The sequence below is a fragment of the Trichechus manatus genome, unplaced genomic scaffold, assembly GCF_000243295.1.
Source record: "Trichechus manatus latirostris isolate Lorelei unplaced genomic scaffold, TriManLat1.0 scaffold00191, whole genome shotgun sequence".
NCBI lineage: Eukaryota > Metazoa > Chordata > Mammalia > Sirenia > Trichechidae > Trichechus > Trichechus manatus.
Genome location: NW_004444127.1, coordinates 4,518,226 through 4,534,056, shown reverse-complemented (window position 1 = coordinate 4,534,056; position 15,831 = coordinate 4,518,226). Strand labels below are relative to the sequence as shown.

At 39.0% G+C, this 15,831-nt stretch overlaps 1 protein-coding gene and 1 pseudogene across 1 annotated transcript; one reads left to right on the top strand and one right to left on the bottom strand.

Annotated features, from left to right (window-relative positions):
* Positions 1-2,266: 2,266 nt before the first annotated feature.
* Positions 2,267-3,304, bottom strand: LOC101359147 (olfactory receptor 4C12-like). The gene is given in 1 exon segment (XM_012558881.2): positions 2,267-3,304. A coding segment is annotated over 1 exon segment (930 nt). The 3' UTR covers positions 2,267-2,374.
* An 11,229-nt stretch (positions 3,305-14,533) lies between these two features.
* Positions 14,534-15,624, top strand: LOC101343729 (olfactory receptor 4C46-like; annotated as a pseudogene).
* The last annotated feature ends 207 nt before the right edge of the window (positions 15,625-15,831 follow it).

Below are 15,831 nucleotides of genomic sequence, written 5' to 3'. Positions count from 1 at the left end.
GTCCAATCCCCGGCTGAACGGTAAACCTTGGAAGTGACTTCACCACTGAGCTAAAAGGGTGTCTGGTGGCCATACTCGAGGGGTTTCTCCAGTCTCTGTCAGGCCAGTAAATCTGGTCTTTTTTGTGCGTGTTAGAATTTTGTTCTACATCCTTCTCCAGCTCTGTCCAGAACCCTCTGTTGTGATCCTGGTCAGAGCAGTCCGTGGTGGTAGCTGGGCACCATTTAGCTGTACTGGACTCAGTCTGGTGGAGGCCTTGGTAGCTGTGGTCCATTAGTCCTTTAGACTAATCTTTCCCTTGTAACCTGTTCTCTTCATTCTCACTTGCTCCCAAAGGGATGAGACCAGTGGAGTATCTTAGATGGCTGCTCACAGGCTTTTTTTAAAAATTTTTTTTAATAAAATTATTTTATAAGATTTACTATGCATATATGGAGTCCTTGTGGTACAGTGGTTAAGAGCTTGGCTGCTAACCAAAAGATCAGCAGTTTGAACCACCAGTCACTCCTTTGAAACCCTATGGGGCAGTTCTGCTCTCTCCTACAGGGTTGCTATGAGTTGGAATAAACTCGATGGCAATGGGTTTTTGGAGGCACTGTTATAAGTGCTTAATATATATTAACCTATTTAATTGGACCAATCACTTTATGAGGTAATAACTATTATTATCATTGTATAGATGAAGAAAACGTATCATAGAAAGGTCAAATAACTTGCCCAGTCACATCTGAACCAAGAAAACCGGGCTCCAGAGTCTGCTCTTAACCACCACAGCACACTACCTCCTCTGAACAAATATCTCCCCTTAAAACCTGTTCATATTCTGGTTGCCTGCTGTGTTGACCTCAGGTTCATAGTAAAGTGACTCCTTGCCCTTTCAAACAGAGCTCATCATAAGAAAATCAGACCCACAAATGGATCGCCTCCAAGGCCTTGAAGACACGAGGACAATGGATATCAGAAAACCATGAGACAGAGATTCAAGAATATCCAAGGAGGCTGGATCCAATTACAGCCTCCAAGAACTCCTACTAGGCCAGTCAGCTTTCAGAGTATTCTCTGCAGCAGAGACAGAGATAAAAATGGATCATATCTTCTTAAGCTCAAAGAACATTAGAATAGCACTTAGGACCAATTGAGTATTTCTATTATAATTTCTGGAGCCCTGGTGGTGCAGTGGTTAAGAGCTCAGCTGCTAACACAAAAGTCAGAGTTCAAATCCACCAGCTGCTGCTTGGAAACCCTATGAGCAAGTTCCACTCTGTCCTATAGGGTTGCTATGAGTTGGAATCGACTGGGTGGCAACAGTCTTTTGTTTGCTGGTTGGTTTTATTTTTTGGTTTATTACAATTTCAGATACTCCAGTAATAAAGAATGCTTATAATAACTAACATTTATTAAGCTTTTAATGCCTACTAAGAGCTTTACATGGTTTATTTTATTTTATCCTGATAATCCTAAAGAGGTCATGTTTTATCAAAGTTCACGCTATAAGTAGCAAAACTAACATTTGAACTCAAGGCTGTCTTACTCAGACATTAACCCTTATGGCATACCAGACACTATCACCCAGTCCTCCCAAGTATACACACAAGAAATGATACATAAAATCTCCTACACACAGTGCAACTGTGAAAAAAAAAAATCTCTCAATGTGAATGAGTAGTTAGGATAATAATAATAAGTTTTCATCCAAATACTGCAGCAAGAATAAATGGTAAAACTTTTCCTTTGGAGGCAGAAAAGAAAAAGAGAAAATCAGACTTGATGTGGCAGAAGATTAGAAGTACAGAAAGAGAACATTGAGAATAAATACCAAAGCATTCCTATTTGTCCAGGACATTTTATTTTTGTTTTGCAATTGCCAAAGTAGTGGGCTTTCACTGCAGATTTATGAAGATTTGTGTTTCATGGTTCTCATAGCTTCTGCTGTGAGGGACGCTTCCCAGGAAATTCCTTAAAAAGTGGTCCCATTAATGGCTGAGGATGTGAACATAATCTGTAGCACTATTGCTCAGAGTCAGTAGCTCACCTGCTTCAGAAACATCTGGATTATTTGTTTAAAATGTGGCTATGTAAATACAACACTCTACTGAATTAGAATGTCTAAAGCCAGGTCCTGGGAACCTGTCTGTTAACAAGACCTAACTGATTCTGTCAGTATTTTAAAGGTCAACTACCATAGGCAATAAATAAATCTAAATGGGATATTTTTATAGAGATAAATAATGTCTTGTCTGGGCCTTTTGTCAAAGTATCTATACACAATATCAAACTACTTTTGACAAATAGTGTTCACCTGATCTTGATCCATAGAAATTATCTTCTCTTCTCTCCAATATTTAAGGAATAAAGTCATTTTATGTTGGTGTGATTATTTCTCAGTAGAAGTCACTTTTTGAACCCAGAGCTTCTTCATAGCATTTTTCACTTCTGTGTTTCTAAGGGTGTAGATTAAGGGGTTTAACGTGGGAGTGATCATGGTATAAAAGACAGCCACAGCTTTATCTATGGACAGAGTGGTCACTGGGCACAGATACATAAATATGCAGGGCACAAAGAATAATATGACCACTGTGATGTGAGAGACACAGGTGGAGAGGGCTTTGTGCCTCCCCTCTGAGCTACGGGCCCTTAGGGAGTGCAGGATGACCACACAGGAGACCATCAAGAGGAGGAAGTTTAACAAGCATATGAATCCACTGTTGGCAAAAACAAAGAGATCAAGGGTATGAGTGTCCATGCAGACAAGTTTCAACAAAGGGTTCAAGTCACACATGAAGTGGTCTATGACATTGGGGCCACAGAAGGGCAGCCAGACTGTGAAGAGGACCTGAATAGCTGCATGGACAAAGCCTCTGGCCCAGGCTACTCTCACCAGGAGAATGCATTGCCCGTGGCTTATGATGGTCATGTAGTGCAAGGGTTTGCAGATGGCCACAGAGTGGTCATAGGCCATCACTGTCAGCAGTATGATCTCGGCAGCACGAAATAAATGCACAGCAAAGATTTGAGTCATACACCCCCTGAAAGAGATGATTTTTCACACAGTAAGAGTGTCAGCTAGCATTTTTTGTGTCATGGGTGAAGAACAGCAGCCGTCTATAAGGGATAAGTAAGACAGGAAGAAGTACATGGGGGATCCTAAAGACCTGTTGGTGTTGATGGTGATCATGATGAGTAGGTTGCCTGCCAGGGTGACCAAGTAGACAATTAAAAACACAGCAAATGAAAATTTTTGAAGCTCCATATTCTGGATCAGGCCAAGGAGAATGAATTTCGTCACATTATTCATCCTCCTCATCACTTCAGCTTAGGTGACAGGTGATGTCCCTGAAAATAAATCACACTCATCCTCAATACCGACACTTTTGCTTAATAAATAAAACTACCCATGGTACGTCTTATTTCTAGCTTCACAGAAGGCAAATACAAGTACAAAACCGTATCAAAATTTTACTTTTGATATTCTACATATGACACTATAGGTAGTATTTATTTTGTTCTTTATAATTTCCTGATTTGTTTATAATTTTCTACAATAAAAATGGCTAACTTTTCAAATTAGGAAAGACGTATACTATTCATCAAGTTTCAAAGGCCAACCCATGATATAGCCACGTATGTAGCACATTCATAGATACCCAAAGACGCATGTATTTTCTTCAAAGTGGCCAGGCGTGTTTTTCAGAAAAAAATCCAAAATTGTTCTACTAATTTAAATCATACAAAAAGACTCAAAAACATACAGAGATTCTTTTTTTAAACTCTTTACTCCATGAGCCATCCTTTTTCTTACGTTGTCAGCCTGGGAGCTTTTTCACTTCCTCACATGGGAAGGACAGTACTGCTACATTCCCCCAATCTCAGAAATAGGGTAAATAGCACCTGTCACATTGTGCCAAGCTCTTCTGTCTGTGTGCAACACTATAGATCCTTAAAAACAAATATCTTGCCTTACTACTCTTATAATTTCATTCATTTTTCTATTTTTAATTTATTTTTTACATTGGGAACGTTTTATTAAAGGAAAGATTTTAAAAAAGCTAAATATTTGGGATTGTGAAAGTTGGTCATTCACATAATGGAACATTAAACCAAAAAACCCAAACCCATTGCCCATCAAGTTGATTCCGAGTCATAGTGACCCTATATGACAGGGTAGAATTAGAGGGAGACAGGGGAAAGCAGTGGATGAGGGAAGAGAAGAAGAAGAGAGGAGGAGAAAACGAGAAGAGAGGAGAGGAGGGAAGGGAAGGGAAAAGGAGAGGAGAGCAGTGGAGAGGCGAGGAGAGGAGGGATAAATAAAAAGGGAAAGAAGAAAGAGGAAAAGGAGAAAAAGTGAAACTAAGAAAGGGGGATAGAAACAAAGAGAAGAGGAAAAAGAGGAGAAAGACGGACAAACACAGAATTATCAAAAAAAAGGCTTACTGTTTAAGAAGTAAATATGTAGTAATATTCTAAACAAGTGCCAGACTTGAAATCCAAATTGTTTATCAAACTGACATATGTGACATATGATCCTCAGCAAAGAAGGATACTGACAAATAAATAAGTCATATGTTGTTCTTACATACAAACGGGTCAGGAGAAAGAGATTGTTTTGTAAGAGGTCATGTATAACCCAGCACAGAGGGTTATAAACTCCTGACTTGTCATCAGTTGGTTCTTAGCCTACTCATCAGTTCTTAAAATAACTCTGTTGTGGTTTTCTTCAATCCAGAGTGTGTACAGCCAGAGTCAAGGCCGTGTGAATTAACGAGCTGAGAATGAAAGTGTTTCCAGGAGAGAAAAACCTAAAGTAAATTAAAAAAGTAAAATTGTGGTTCTCCAACATACCAATATCCACTCCATCCAGGACTTCTCACCCTACCGGAGCTTTGTCAGATAATAAACTATCCCAGATAGTATACTCAAGCAGCTTTGGTTATTAAAAGGAATTTAGGTTTTGGGTTAGGGAGGGGGGAAGTTTCAGCAGCTCTATTCCATTTCCATTTCTATGCGACTCATGAATATATCACAGACATAGTATATGGAACGTGGTGTGACAGCCTTGATAAGGGCTCTAAGAATATGGTACCAATTTTTTAAGGTAGAAAAGCAAATGCAATTACCAAGACAACAGCTGCTGATTAAAGGTCCTCTGGATGAGAAATCTCCTAAAGCCAGTTCTTCTGAGCTTTTTTCATACATGCTCATATATGTCCAAAAAAAACCCACTTCCGTTGAGTCAATTCCGACTCACAGAGACCTCATAGGGTTTCCAAGGCTGTAAATCTCTATGGAAGCAGACTTCCACATCTTTCTCCCTCGGAGCCACTGGTGATTTTGAACCACCAACCTTTAGGTTAACAGTCGATTGCTTTAACCACTGCACCATCAGGGCTCCCTCATATATGTCCAGAGCCACATATTTTGGTCCTTGGGACTCAGATTTCTTTCTCCCACCATTTCAGAAGAATCCCATGTCTGGCCTCAGGGTCCAGAAATCCTCATAGTCCTTTCTCTTCAGCTCCTTCAGTTTTTATACCACGGAAATGCAATTTTTTTTTTAGTGGGTAACATATTCTGAGCTAGTTCCTTAGGGAAGAGGAATTAATTTTAGGAACCTTTGCCAAAATGGCAATCAAACGCTTATCTCTTCCTCCTACTGTCCTAATGTTAGCAAATGACATTTTTGACAAAGATTAGAAATCATCTACCGAAAGGAAAAAAAAAAAAACCTTCAAAATTTTTTCAAGCTGAAACCAAAATACATTATCCAAGGCCTAGATTAAGGATTCATAAGATTTTCATTGACCAATTTTTGGAAGTAGATAGCCAGGCCCTTCTTCCTATTCTGACTTAGTCTAGAAGCTCCACTGAAACCTGTCCACCATGAGTGACTCTGCTGGTATTTGAAATACTAGTGGCATGGCTTCCAGCATCATAGCAACACCGCCAGCCACCACAGTGGGACCAATTGGTAGATGGATGGTGGAAAAGACCTTTTGAAAGTTTTAAATAGCAAAGATGTCACTTTGATGACTAAGGTGAGTCTGACCCAAGCCATGGCCTTTTCAACAGCCTCATATGCATGTGAAAGTTGGACAGTGAAAACGGAAGACAGAAGGGCTGATGTGTTTGACAAAGAATATTGTCAAAATCATGTGTTGGCAAAGAATATTGAACATACCCTATGGCAAAAGAACAAGCAAATCAGCCTTAGAAAAAATACAACCAGAATGCTCCTTAGAAGTGAGGATGATGAGGCTTTGACTCACTTGTGTTGGACAAGTCATCAGGAAAGATTAATCTCTGGAAAAGGACGTCATCCTTGGTAAAGTAGAGGGCCAACGAAAACAAGGGAAATCATCAATGAGATGAATTGACACAACAGCCACAACAACGGACTCTGACATACCAAGAATCCTGAAGATGGCAGGGGACCCAGCAGTGTTTTGTTCTGTTACACCTAAGGTCACCATGAGTTGGAGTTGACTCAATGGCAACTAAAAACAACAACAATAAACAATTGTATACCAATAAATTAGATAACCTACATGAAATGAACAAATTCCAAGAAACGTGAAGACTATCAAAACTAACTCAGGAAGAAATAAGAATCTGAATAGAACTATAACAAGTACAGAGGTTAACCAGTAATAAGTTTTTTTTTAAAAAAAAACTTCCAAAGAAGAAAAGTCTAAGGCCAGATGGCTTCATCAGCGAATTCTACCAAACATTTAAAGATGAATTAACACCAATCCTTCTCAAACGCTTCCAAAAAATAAAAGAGGAGGGAAATTCCTAACTAATTATATGAGGTCAGTATTACTAAAACCAAACAAAGTTATCACAAGAAAAGGACACTAGAAAGCAAAATTTATTTTTAATATAAAATACTAGTAAATTGAATTCAACAGCAATTGACAGAATTATCCACCATGACCAAGTGGGAAATATCTCAGAAATGGAAGGTGGTTCAACATATGAAAATTAATCAATGTAATACACCACATTAACATAATGAAGGAAAATACCACATTATCATCTCAACTCATGTGAAAAACGTTTGACAAAATCCGATATCCTTTCATGATAAAACACTCAACAAACAATGAACAAAAGGGAAGTTCTCCAACCTGATAAGGGGCATCTGTGAAACACTACAGCTAACTTTACAGTTAATGGTACTGAAAGCTTTACTCAAAATTCGGAACAAAGCAAGAATTTCTGCTCTCACCACTTATATTCAACATTTTACTGAAAATTCTAGGCATACAATTAGGCAAGAAAAAGAAATGAAAGGCATACAAAATTAAAAAGGAAGAAGTAAAACTGTCTCACAATAGCATGATCTTATTATGGTAAAAAGAGTTCCTTTCTGTAGTCTTTTAACGTAGTTCTTTGGAAAAACAGCTTGAGAGATTTTTTTCTCCCTAAGCCCTGAGGATTTACCTTTACCCTAGTTTTCTACCCCAAATATTTTGTTACTTTTGTCCAGGTTGATTGACATTTCCTGTGTAGGCTGTAAACAACTTGGCTTTGATACTTTTTGTCTGGTCCTGACATGCAGCCTGTCCTGTGATTGGTATCCATCTTGCAGGGATTGGTCAATAGACTATGCAAATGAGGAGACTATAGCCCACTATGCAAATTAAGTGTCTGTGGCCTTTCAAGAGGAGATTGGTCAGTTTGTGGCCCCTGATGGGAAGAGCCATGCCTTGAAATTAACAAGGAGCTGTGTATATAAGCAGCCAACTCCACAGAGGGTTTTAGAGACAGAAAGAAGCAGGAAGAGAAGCAGAAGGAAGAGAAAAGAGAGAAAAACCAGAGAGAAAGAGGAACAAGGAACCTCCTAAAACAGCTGTAACATGGGTCAAAGACTGTAACACTGAAGATAGCGACAGGTCCTGAAGGGGCCTAGCAGCAGAGCCAGTGGTGACAGGCCTGGAAGAGGCTCTGTGGCAGAGCCGATGATGACAAACGGCAGGGCTGAGAGGAGCCCGTCCTGAGGGGGCTGTGAGGAGCCTATCCTGGGGGGGCTGAGAGGAGGCCCGCTCAGCCAAGAAAAGCTGAGAGAGCTATCCTGAACTGAAGAAGGGAGACTTTTCCTACTTGCTTCCTGGTCCTAATCTCAAGTTGTAGCTTGTTGATCCTGATCCCGAGTTGTACACTGTTACCTCCTTAATGAACCACTTCAATGTAAGTATGGTCTGAGAGTTCTGTGTGACCATTGCAACAGATTATCAAACCCAGAAGAAAAGTAAAGAATGTCGTGGTAGGGATGGCTGGTGTCAGAACTGGTGAATAGTTTGGAGGGTGGAGGTGTGTCTGACCTCCACCTCATGGAAACCAGCATTGGGCTGATCCTGGTCATTATTCCCCTTGAAGTTAGGCAGGTTTTGATACTATTACTATCCCTACACTTTTACACTTATATGTAGAAAACTCTAAAGATTCCACAAAAAACTATTAACGCTAGTAAATGAGGTCAGCAAACAATAGAAAAAATAGTGAAACAACATACTGGTTCTTGAAAAGATACATAAAATTGGTAAACCTTTTGCTAGATGAGAGAAACGGGAAGGGGGCCAAATTATCCATATCAAGAACAAATGAGCATACATCATTACAGATCCTCCAGGTATTAACAAGATAATAATAAACTATTATGAACAAATTTAAGCCAATACATTTGAAAATTTAGAAACCAATTACTTTTTATTTCAAAATCTGACTGAAGAAGAAATAGATAACCTGAATTCTCTGATATCAGTTGAATAAATTGTGTTTGTAGTTAAAATCTTTTTCAAAAACTAACTCCAGACTAAATGTCTGCACTTGTGAATTCTGTAAAATCACTAAAGAAGAAATAATACCAATCCTACACAAACTCTTTCAGAAAATAGAGGAAAAACATTATATATATATGAACATATATATGCATATACATACATATATATGTATAACATGGAAACCCTCGTGGCATAGTGGTTAAGAGTTCAGCTGCTAACCAAAAGGTCAGCAGTTCAAATCCACCAGACACTCCTTGGAAACCCTATGGGGCAGTTCTACTCTGTCCTATGGGGTCGCTATGAGTCAGAATCGACTCGACAGCAACAGGTTTGGTTTTGGTTGGTTTTATGTATACACAGACATACATATATATATAATTTGTAAAATATATGTATCCTGCATCTAGAATATATAAAGAATGCTTATATTTCCATAACAAGAAACCCAGAACCCTTTTTTTAAATATGCAAAAGACTTAACAGAAACTTCACAAAAGATGATATCAGGTGTCAATAAGAACAGGAAAAAAAATTCTCAAAATCATTAGTCATCAGGAAAATGCAAATTAAAACCAAAATAATTTACCACTACATGACTCCCCCCTTAAGGAGCCCAGGTGGTGCAATGTTTATGCACTGGGATACTAACCAAAATGTTGGTGGTTTGAACCCACATAGCCATTCTGCAGGAGTAAGACCTGGTGATCATTGCCTTTAAAGATTTTTAAAAAAAACAACACAGTCGAGTAGATTCTGACTCATAGCAACCCTATAGGACATCTCTCTCCTGCAGAGCAGCTGGTGGGTTCAAACCACTGACTTTTGATTAGCAGCAGAGCGCTTAATCACTACAACACCAAGGTTCCTCCAGTAAAAATTAAAAATGAAACCCACTGCTGTCCAGTCAATTCTGACTCATAGCAACCTTATAAGACAGGATAGAAATGCCCCATAGGGTATCCAAGGCCGTAATCTCTACAGAAGTAGACTGCCACTTCTTTCTCCCATGGAGTTGCTGGTGGGTTCCAACCAACCACCTTTAGGTTAGCAGGCAAGCACTTTAACCACTGTGCCGCCAGGACTTCTTGTAAAGATAACAGCCTAGAAAACCCTATGGGGCAGTTCTACGCTGTCACATGGGGTCACTATGAGTCGAAATCCACTCTACAGCACTACCATCAACAACACGTAACCCTTAGAATGACTAAAAGAAAAACAATTAAAAATACTAAGTAACAAAGATGTGGAACAACCAGAACTCTCTACCTGCATTTTAGAGACCTCTCTAAGTTTTTAGAGCTGCCCAGCTTTCTGGCTTAGCTTTCTGCCTAGCTTTAAGAAGTAGTCAGAATGCTTCTTAGAAGTGAGGATGGCGAGACTTCGTCTCAAGTACTTTGGACATATTATCGGGAGGGACCAGTCCCTGAAAAAGGACATCATGTTTGGTAAAGTAGAGGGTCAGTGAAAAACAGGAAGACTGTCAACAAGATGGGTTGACCCAGTGACTACAACAGTGGGCTTAAGCATAACAAAGACTGTGAGGATGGCTCAGGATCACAGTGTTTAATTCTGTTGTACATAGGTTCACTATGAGTTGGAACCAACTCCACAACACCTAACAACAGCTTTCTGACCAAGGAACCCTGGTGGTTCAGTTGTTAAAATGCTCATCTCCTAACCAAAAGGTCGGCTGTTGAAACCCACCAGCTGCTCAGCGGGAGAATAATGTGGCAATCTCTTTCCATAAAGATTCATAGCCTTGAAAACCCTTTGGGGCAATTCTACTCTGTCCTATAGGGTCACTAAGTTGGAATGAACTCAATGGCAATGGATATGTGGCATAGCTTTCTGACTAGCACATGAGTCCCAAAAAAAACCCAGTAATCTGGCACCTTCTGGGGCTTCTGGCTAATTCCAAAGACCTCTCTGAAATGTGAGAAACAACTTTCGGAGAAAAGTGCTTTAAAATCTCAACCATTCATTTTATGCTCTACTGCTCTAGCTCTCAAGCAATCAATAATGGATTTCCAGGAAAGGTTTAATATTGATAAAAACACAGAAGCCCCCACTGTGAAATGAGTCAACAGAGAAACTGTATCAGTCTACACACAGGAATCATACCACCCTGCTATTTAAATGGCATTCCACTTCTTTGACAGTCATATTAGTGTTCTGAGTTTAGGCAGAGAAAGGGAATCCTCACACGGTTAGCTTCCAAGTGCAGGGAATACAAGTCCCTATTCAACAATGGATGTTCTTACGCGTGTCTTTCCAGAATACATAACACGTCACTCAAAGAAGATAATTTGTTCCTGAGAGAGCAAGACAAGCTCCCTGAACCATTATGGAAATTCTTTATGTATCTATGTAGTTCACGGTGAAAATGTTTTTTGTTGTTGTTCACACATCCAGAGCAAGATTCACCACGGGTGGAGTGATTCATTTAAATGCATTTCCTCCACACTTTCTGCCTCTAGTACTGCCAGACCAGAGCCTTGTAAAGAAGATCAGTTCCCTTTAGTATTTCAAGTGAATTCACTCTCAATTCAAATCCCAGATTTTCTGAGAAAAGGTTTTGAGTTTTTAGACTAAAAGGAAAGATTTAAACTCAAACATCACTTTATAAACTTTTGCTTTGATACTGAGTTTTCTGAAGATTCTCTTGCCAAGTGTGTCATAGGTGTCATATTGAAAGTTACTTATTTCAAGAGGAGGTCAGTTTTGAAGATGGAGTTGTTACTGAACACGCCAAATGTTAAAAAGTTGATCTCTAAAGACCACTAAGGTAAGTCTCTCAATAGTGTTGTCTCTTATTTAAGATTATTACTATTCAAGTAGATAAGTTACTGTTTTTCAACACTTTCCAAGTTTACTAATAGAATATTTCCTCCTCACTCTAAACATCCAAAATGTATGGGTAATTGTCAGTAACCTCATTTGACAGGTAAAGTCAAAGTTCATAAAGATTCAACAATTTGTAGGAATATAGCCTAGCTCCCTCACATCAGGTAGAATGAGTCTCCCAGGAGAAAACTTCCTTTAATAATCGAGACTTATCATGAGGATGGAAACATGGTTTAAATACATAGTATACACAAAAGACATAAATATGAATATTAAATGACATAAATCATCCACTGTTCAATATAAGCACAAACATAGAGAACCCTTCCTGGGTTCAAATTTCTATGGATAATATGAGTCTCTCTGGCTTCTTTAGAGGGAAATTGGAGGTAATGCTTCTTCTACTTATGCGTAGTTGAATATTTCTCCATATTATTGCTCTCAGTGGCAATACTTCCTATCTCCTGGGTGCACACACAGTCATAAAAACGGAACAAATAAAGTGCTATGTGTGTCCCCAGCACCGTGCTAGATGTGTTCATGTGTACTCTGTCAATCAATTTGCGTAACAACCAGAGAGGGGGGCATTATTATTCTCTTTAGAGATAAGAAAATAAGGGTATAAGTTGCTAAGAAATGTACCCCATATAAAAAGAGTTGCAAATGAAATATTCTAGATCTGGTCTTTCTCCTTCTACATGCAGTGTACTTAGCCTCTTTGACACTCATTTTCAGCGTTTATGCAGAAGAGTTTGGGGGCCATGTTTTGCAGGGGAACTAGAGAGGGAGAAGCAGGGGCTGAAGGAACCTGGGGGTGCAATGGTTAAGCACTCAGCTGCAAAGTGAAATGTCGGTGGTTCTAACCCACCAGGCACTCTGTGGGAGAAAAGACATGGTAATCTTGTCCTGTAAAGATTACAGCCTAGGAAACCCTATGGGCAGTTCTACTGTGCCCTACAGTGTGGGTAAGAGTCAGAATCAACTTGAGGGCACGCAACAACTACAACAGCCGGGGCTGAAGGAAAGACCAAGACGACGAAGTTTTTCAGTGAAAAAAAGTACCACATTTTTCTTAATATTTGGGAATTCCAAGATGCTATCTATTTATGTCTTTCTGTCTTTCTGTTTCTATATATTCTGCTGATGTAATTGCTTTTCATAAACTTGCCTCTGCCCTTTATTAGCCCCTTACTTTGGGGAAGAATTCTCAACTTCTTGGATCTTCTATTTGCTATCGTGTAAAAAAGGTCTTAAAATGACAGTAGTAACAATCTCATGTGTTGTTGTTGTTGCTGTTGTTAGGGGCCTTCAAGTCGGTTCCAACTCATAGCGACCCATTAAGACAGAGCAGAACTGCCTTATAGGGTTTCCAAGGAGGGGCTGCTAGATTCAAACTGCCAACGTTTGGTTAGCAGCTGAGCTCTCAACCAGGGCTCCAACCAGGGCTCCAACAGTCTCATAGGTGTGTAATAAAGATTGAATAGCACATGTCTATTAAACACTTGGAACATACCAAGTGCTGTGTAACTTTTTGTTACTAGTATCTTTGTTATAATACTTACTAGTCTCTGAGACTGTCTCCTCTTCTGCGAAATGGGTGAAATAATATCAACCTCACAGATTCTTACAAGGATTAAATAGAATCACATGTGCAAGGTTCTTGCTACCATAGCTTGCATATACAACCTTGCATATGTATATTTTATTATATATTATAAAGTAGATTAGATTTAGACAATAAGCATTATGAGATCTTCTACAGTAGCTTTTGTATCCTTTCTTTTTATTCCCATAGCCACTGTCCTGTCCGCCTTAGGTCAACTAATATAATTAGTCTGCTTACTGCTGTTTCTGTCTCTGGCTTCCACCACCTTAATGAACCTTGTTCAAGATAAGCAAAAACCTTTTCTAGAGAAATATCCCAAAATTCCTCCTTCCTCAAATTACTCTGCATCCTTCCACTCATATTCTCAAAAAACTTGCATGGTGCTCTATTCCCAAAAGAATAAAAGAAAAATTCCCTCACTTTACATCTATGGCTTATCTACCACTATGTCTACTGTCCACTACCTCAAAGTGTACGCAGATGATCTCCTGCCCTGTGTGTTTACAAAAGTCTCTCATGTTTACATTCTCAACAGAATCTTCGCACGGGAGGCAGTTTGAGTAAACTTCAAAAGCTCATAACTCCTAGGTATATACCCAAAAGAAAATAAATAAGGATGAAAAAGTCACTTGTACACCCAAGTTCATTACAGCACTATTCACGATATGTATAAGGTGGAAGGAACAGCCTAAATGTCCATCCACAGATGAATGAACAAATAAAATGTGGTATAGGCAAACAATGGGACATTACTCAGCCATGAAGAGAAAACAAGCCCTGACACGTACTATAACAAGGATGAACCTTGAAAACATTATGCTGAGTGAAATAAGTCAGTCACGGAAGGACAGATATTGATCCCACTTATATGAAATATCTAGAATAAGCAAGTGTATAGAGATAAATTTTATTATTGGTTAGCAGGGGCAGGTGGGAGACAGGAAGAGAGGAAGAATCAATGCTTAGGGGACACTGATCGTCTGTAAAGAGTGATGGAAATTTCAGGAAATGAGTAACATAGATGGCTGAATAACATAATGAACATAAGTTAATGTCACTGAATTATACATGTGAAGACTGTTGAAATGGTAAAAGTTTTCTTACATATATATTAAACACAATGAAAGAAAAAAAGCCTCAGAACCTTTACTTACCTCTCAAAAAAAAAAAACTCAAAATTTACAAATCAATAGAATCAAGACATTTATTGTTTATTAGAATGAAAAAGCTTAATAAATTCAAGGTTGCATTAATAAACATTGTTTTCTTTGCAGGTAACGTAATTAACGGTCACATGAAATACATGAAGAATAAGAACAACGTGATAGAGTTCGTTCTACGAGGGCTTACAGAAAATCCAAAGATGGAGAAAATCATATCTGTTGTGTTTTTTGTCATCTACATCATCACTGTCGTAGGAAATGTCCTCATTGTGATCACCATCACAGCCAGCCCACTGGTGGGGTCCCCTATGTACTTTTTCCTGGCCTCTCTTTTATCGATGTTTGCTATTCCTCTGTCAGTACCCCTAAACTGATTGTAGGTTCACTCCGTAAAAGGAAGACCATCCCATTCAATGGATGTATGACCCAAGTCTTCGGGGAACATTTCTTTGGAGGTGCTGAGGTCATCCTTCTTACTGTGATGGCTTATGATTGTTATGTGGCCATCTGCAAGCCCTTGCACTACACAACCATCATGAACCGGAAGTTGTGTGGCCTGCTAGTGGGAGTCTCATGGGTGGGAGGCTTTCTTCATGCAATCATACAGATCCTCTTCATGTTTCAATTACCCTTCTGTGGCCTTAACATCATAGATCACTTTATGTGTGATCTGAACCCTTTGCTCAAACTTGCCTGCGCTGATACCCACACTCTAGGGCTCTTTGTTGCTGCCAACAGTGGGCTCATCTGCCTGTTAAGCTTTCTTCTCTTGCTGGTCTCCTATGTGGTCATCCTGTACTCCTTAAGAACCCACAGTCTAGAGGGGAGGCGTAAAGCCCTCTCAACTTGTGCTTCCCACATCACAGTGGTCGTCTTATCCCTTGTGCCCTGCATATTTGTGTACATGAGACCCGCAGCTACTTTATCTGTTGACAAAGCAGTTGCTGTATTCTACACAATCATAACTCCAGTATTAAATCCTTTAATATATACCTTCAGAAATGCCCAGATGAAAAATGCCATTGTGAAATTGTGCAGCAGGAAATTTATTTCAGATGACAAACATATCTAAATCCTAAGAATGATTCTACAGAGGAAAGGGTCAAAAAACATTTACAATGATCTCAGAAAGATATACTTATGGGATAAAGAAAAAAAAATAGAACATTACAATTCATAGATTTTGCATTTAGCAGATTATAAATAAGTGCAAGAAAAGAGAAAAAATCTAACCCAGGAGCGTTCTTTGCATACTTGAAATTCTTTCGTAGTTATACTAGTATAATCCATGTAAATGGATGCATAAGCTTTCCCTTTATTAAAAAATAAAAGATATAATAAAATTTATTGGTATTGAGCAATAATCTCTATAACAAGTGCCAAGAGATTGACATTTCTATTATGCCATTTTACCGGTAAGGAACTGAAAGAAAGCAGC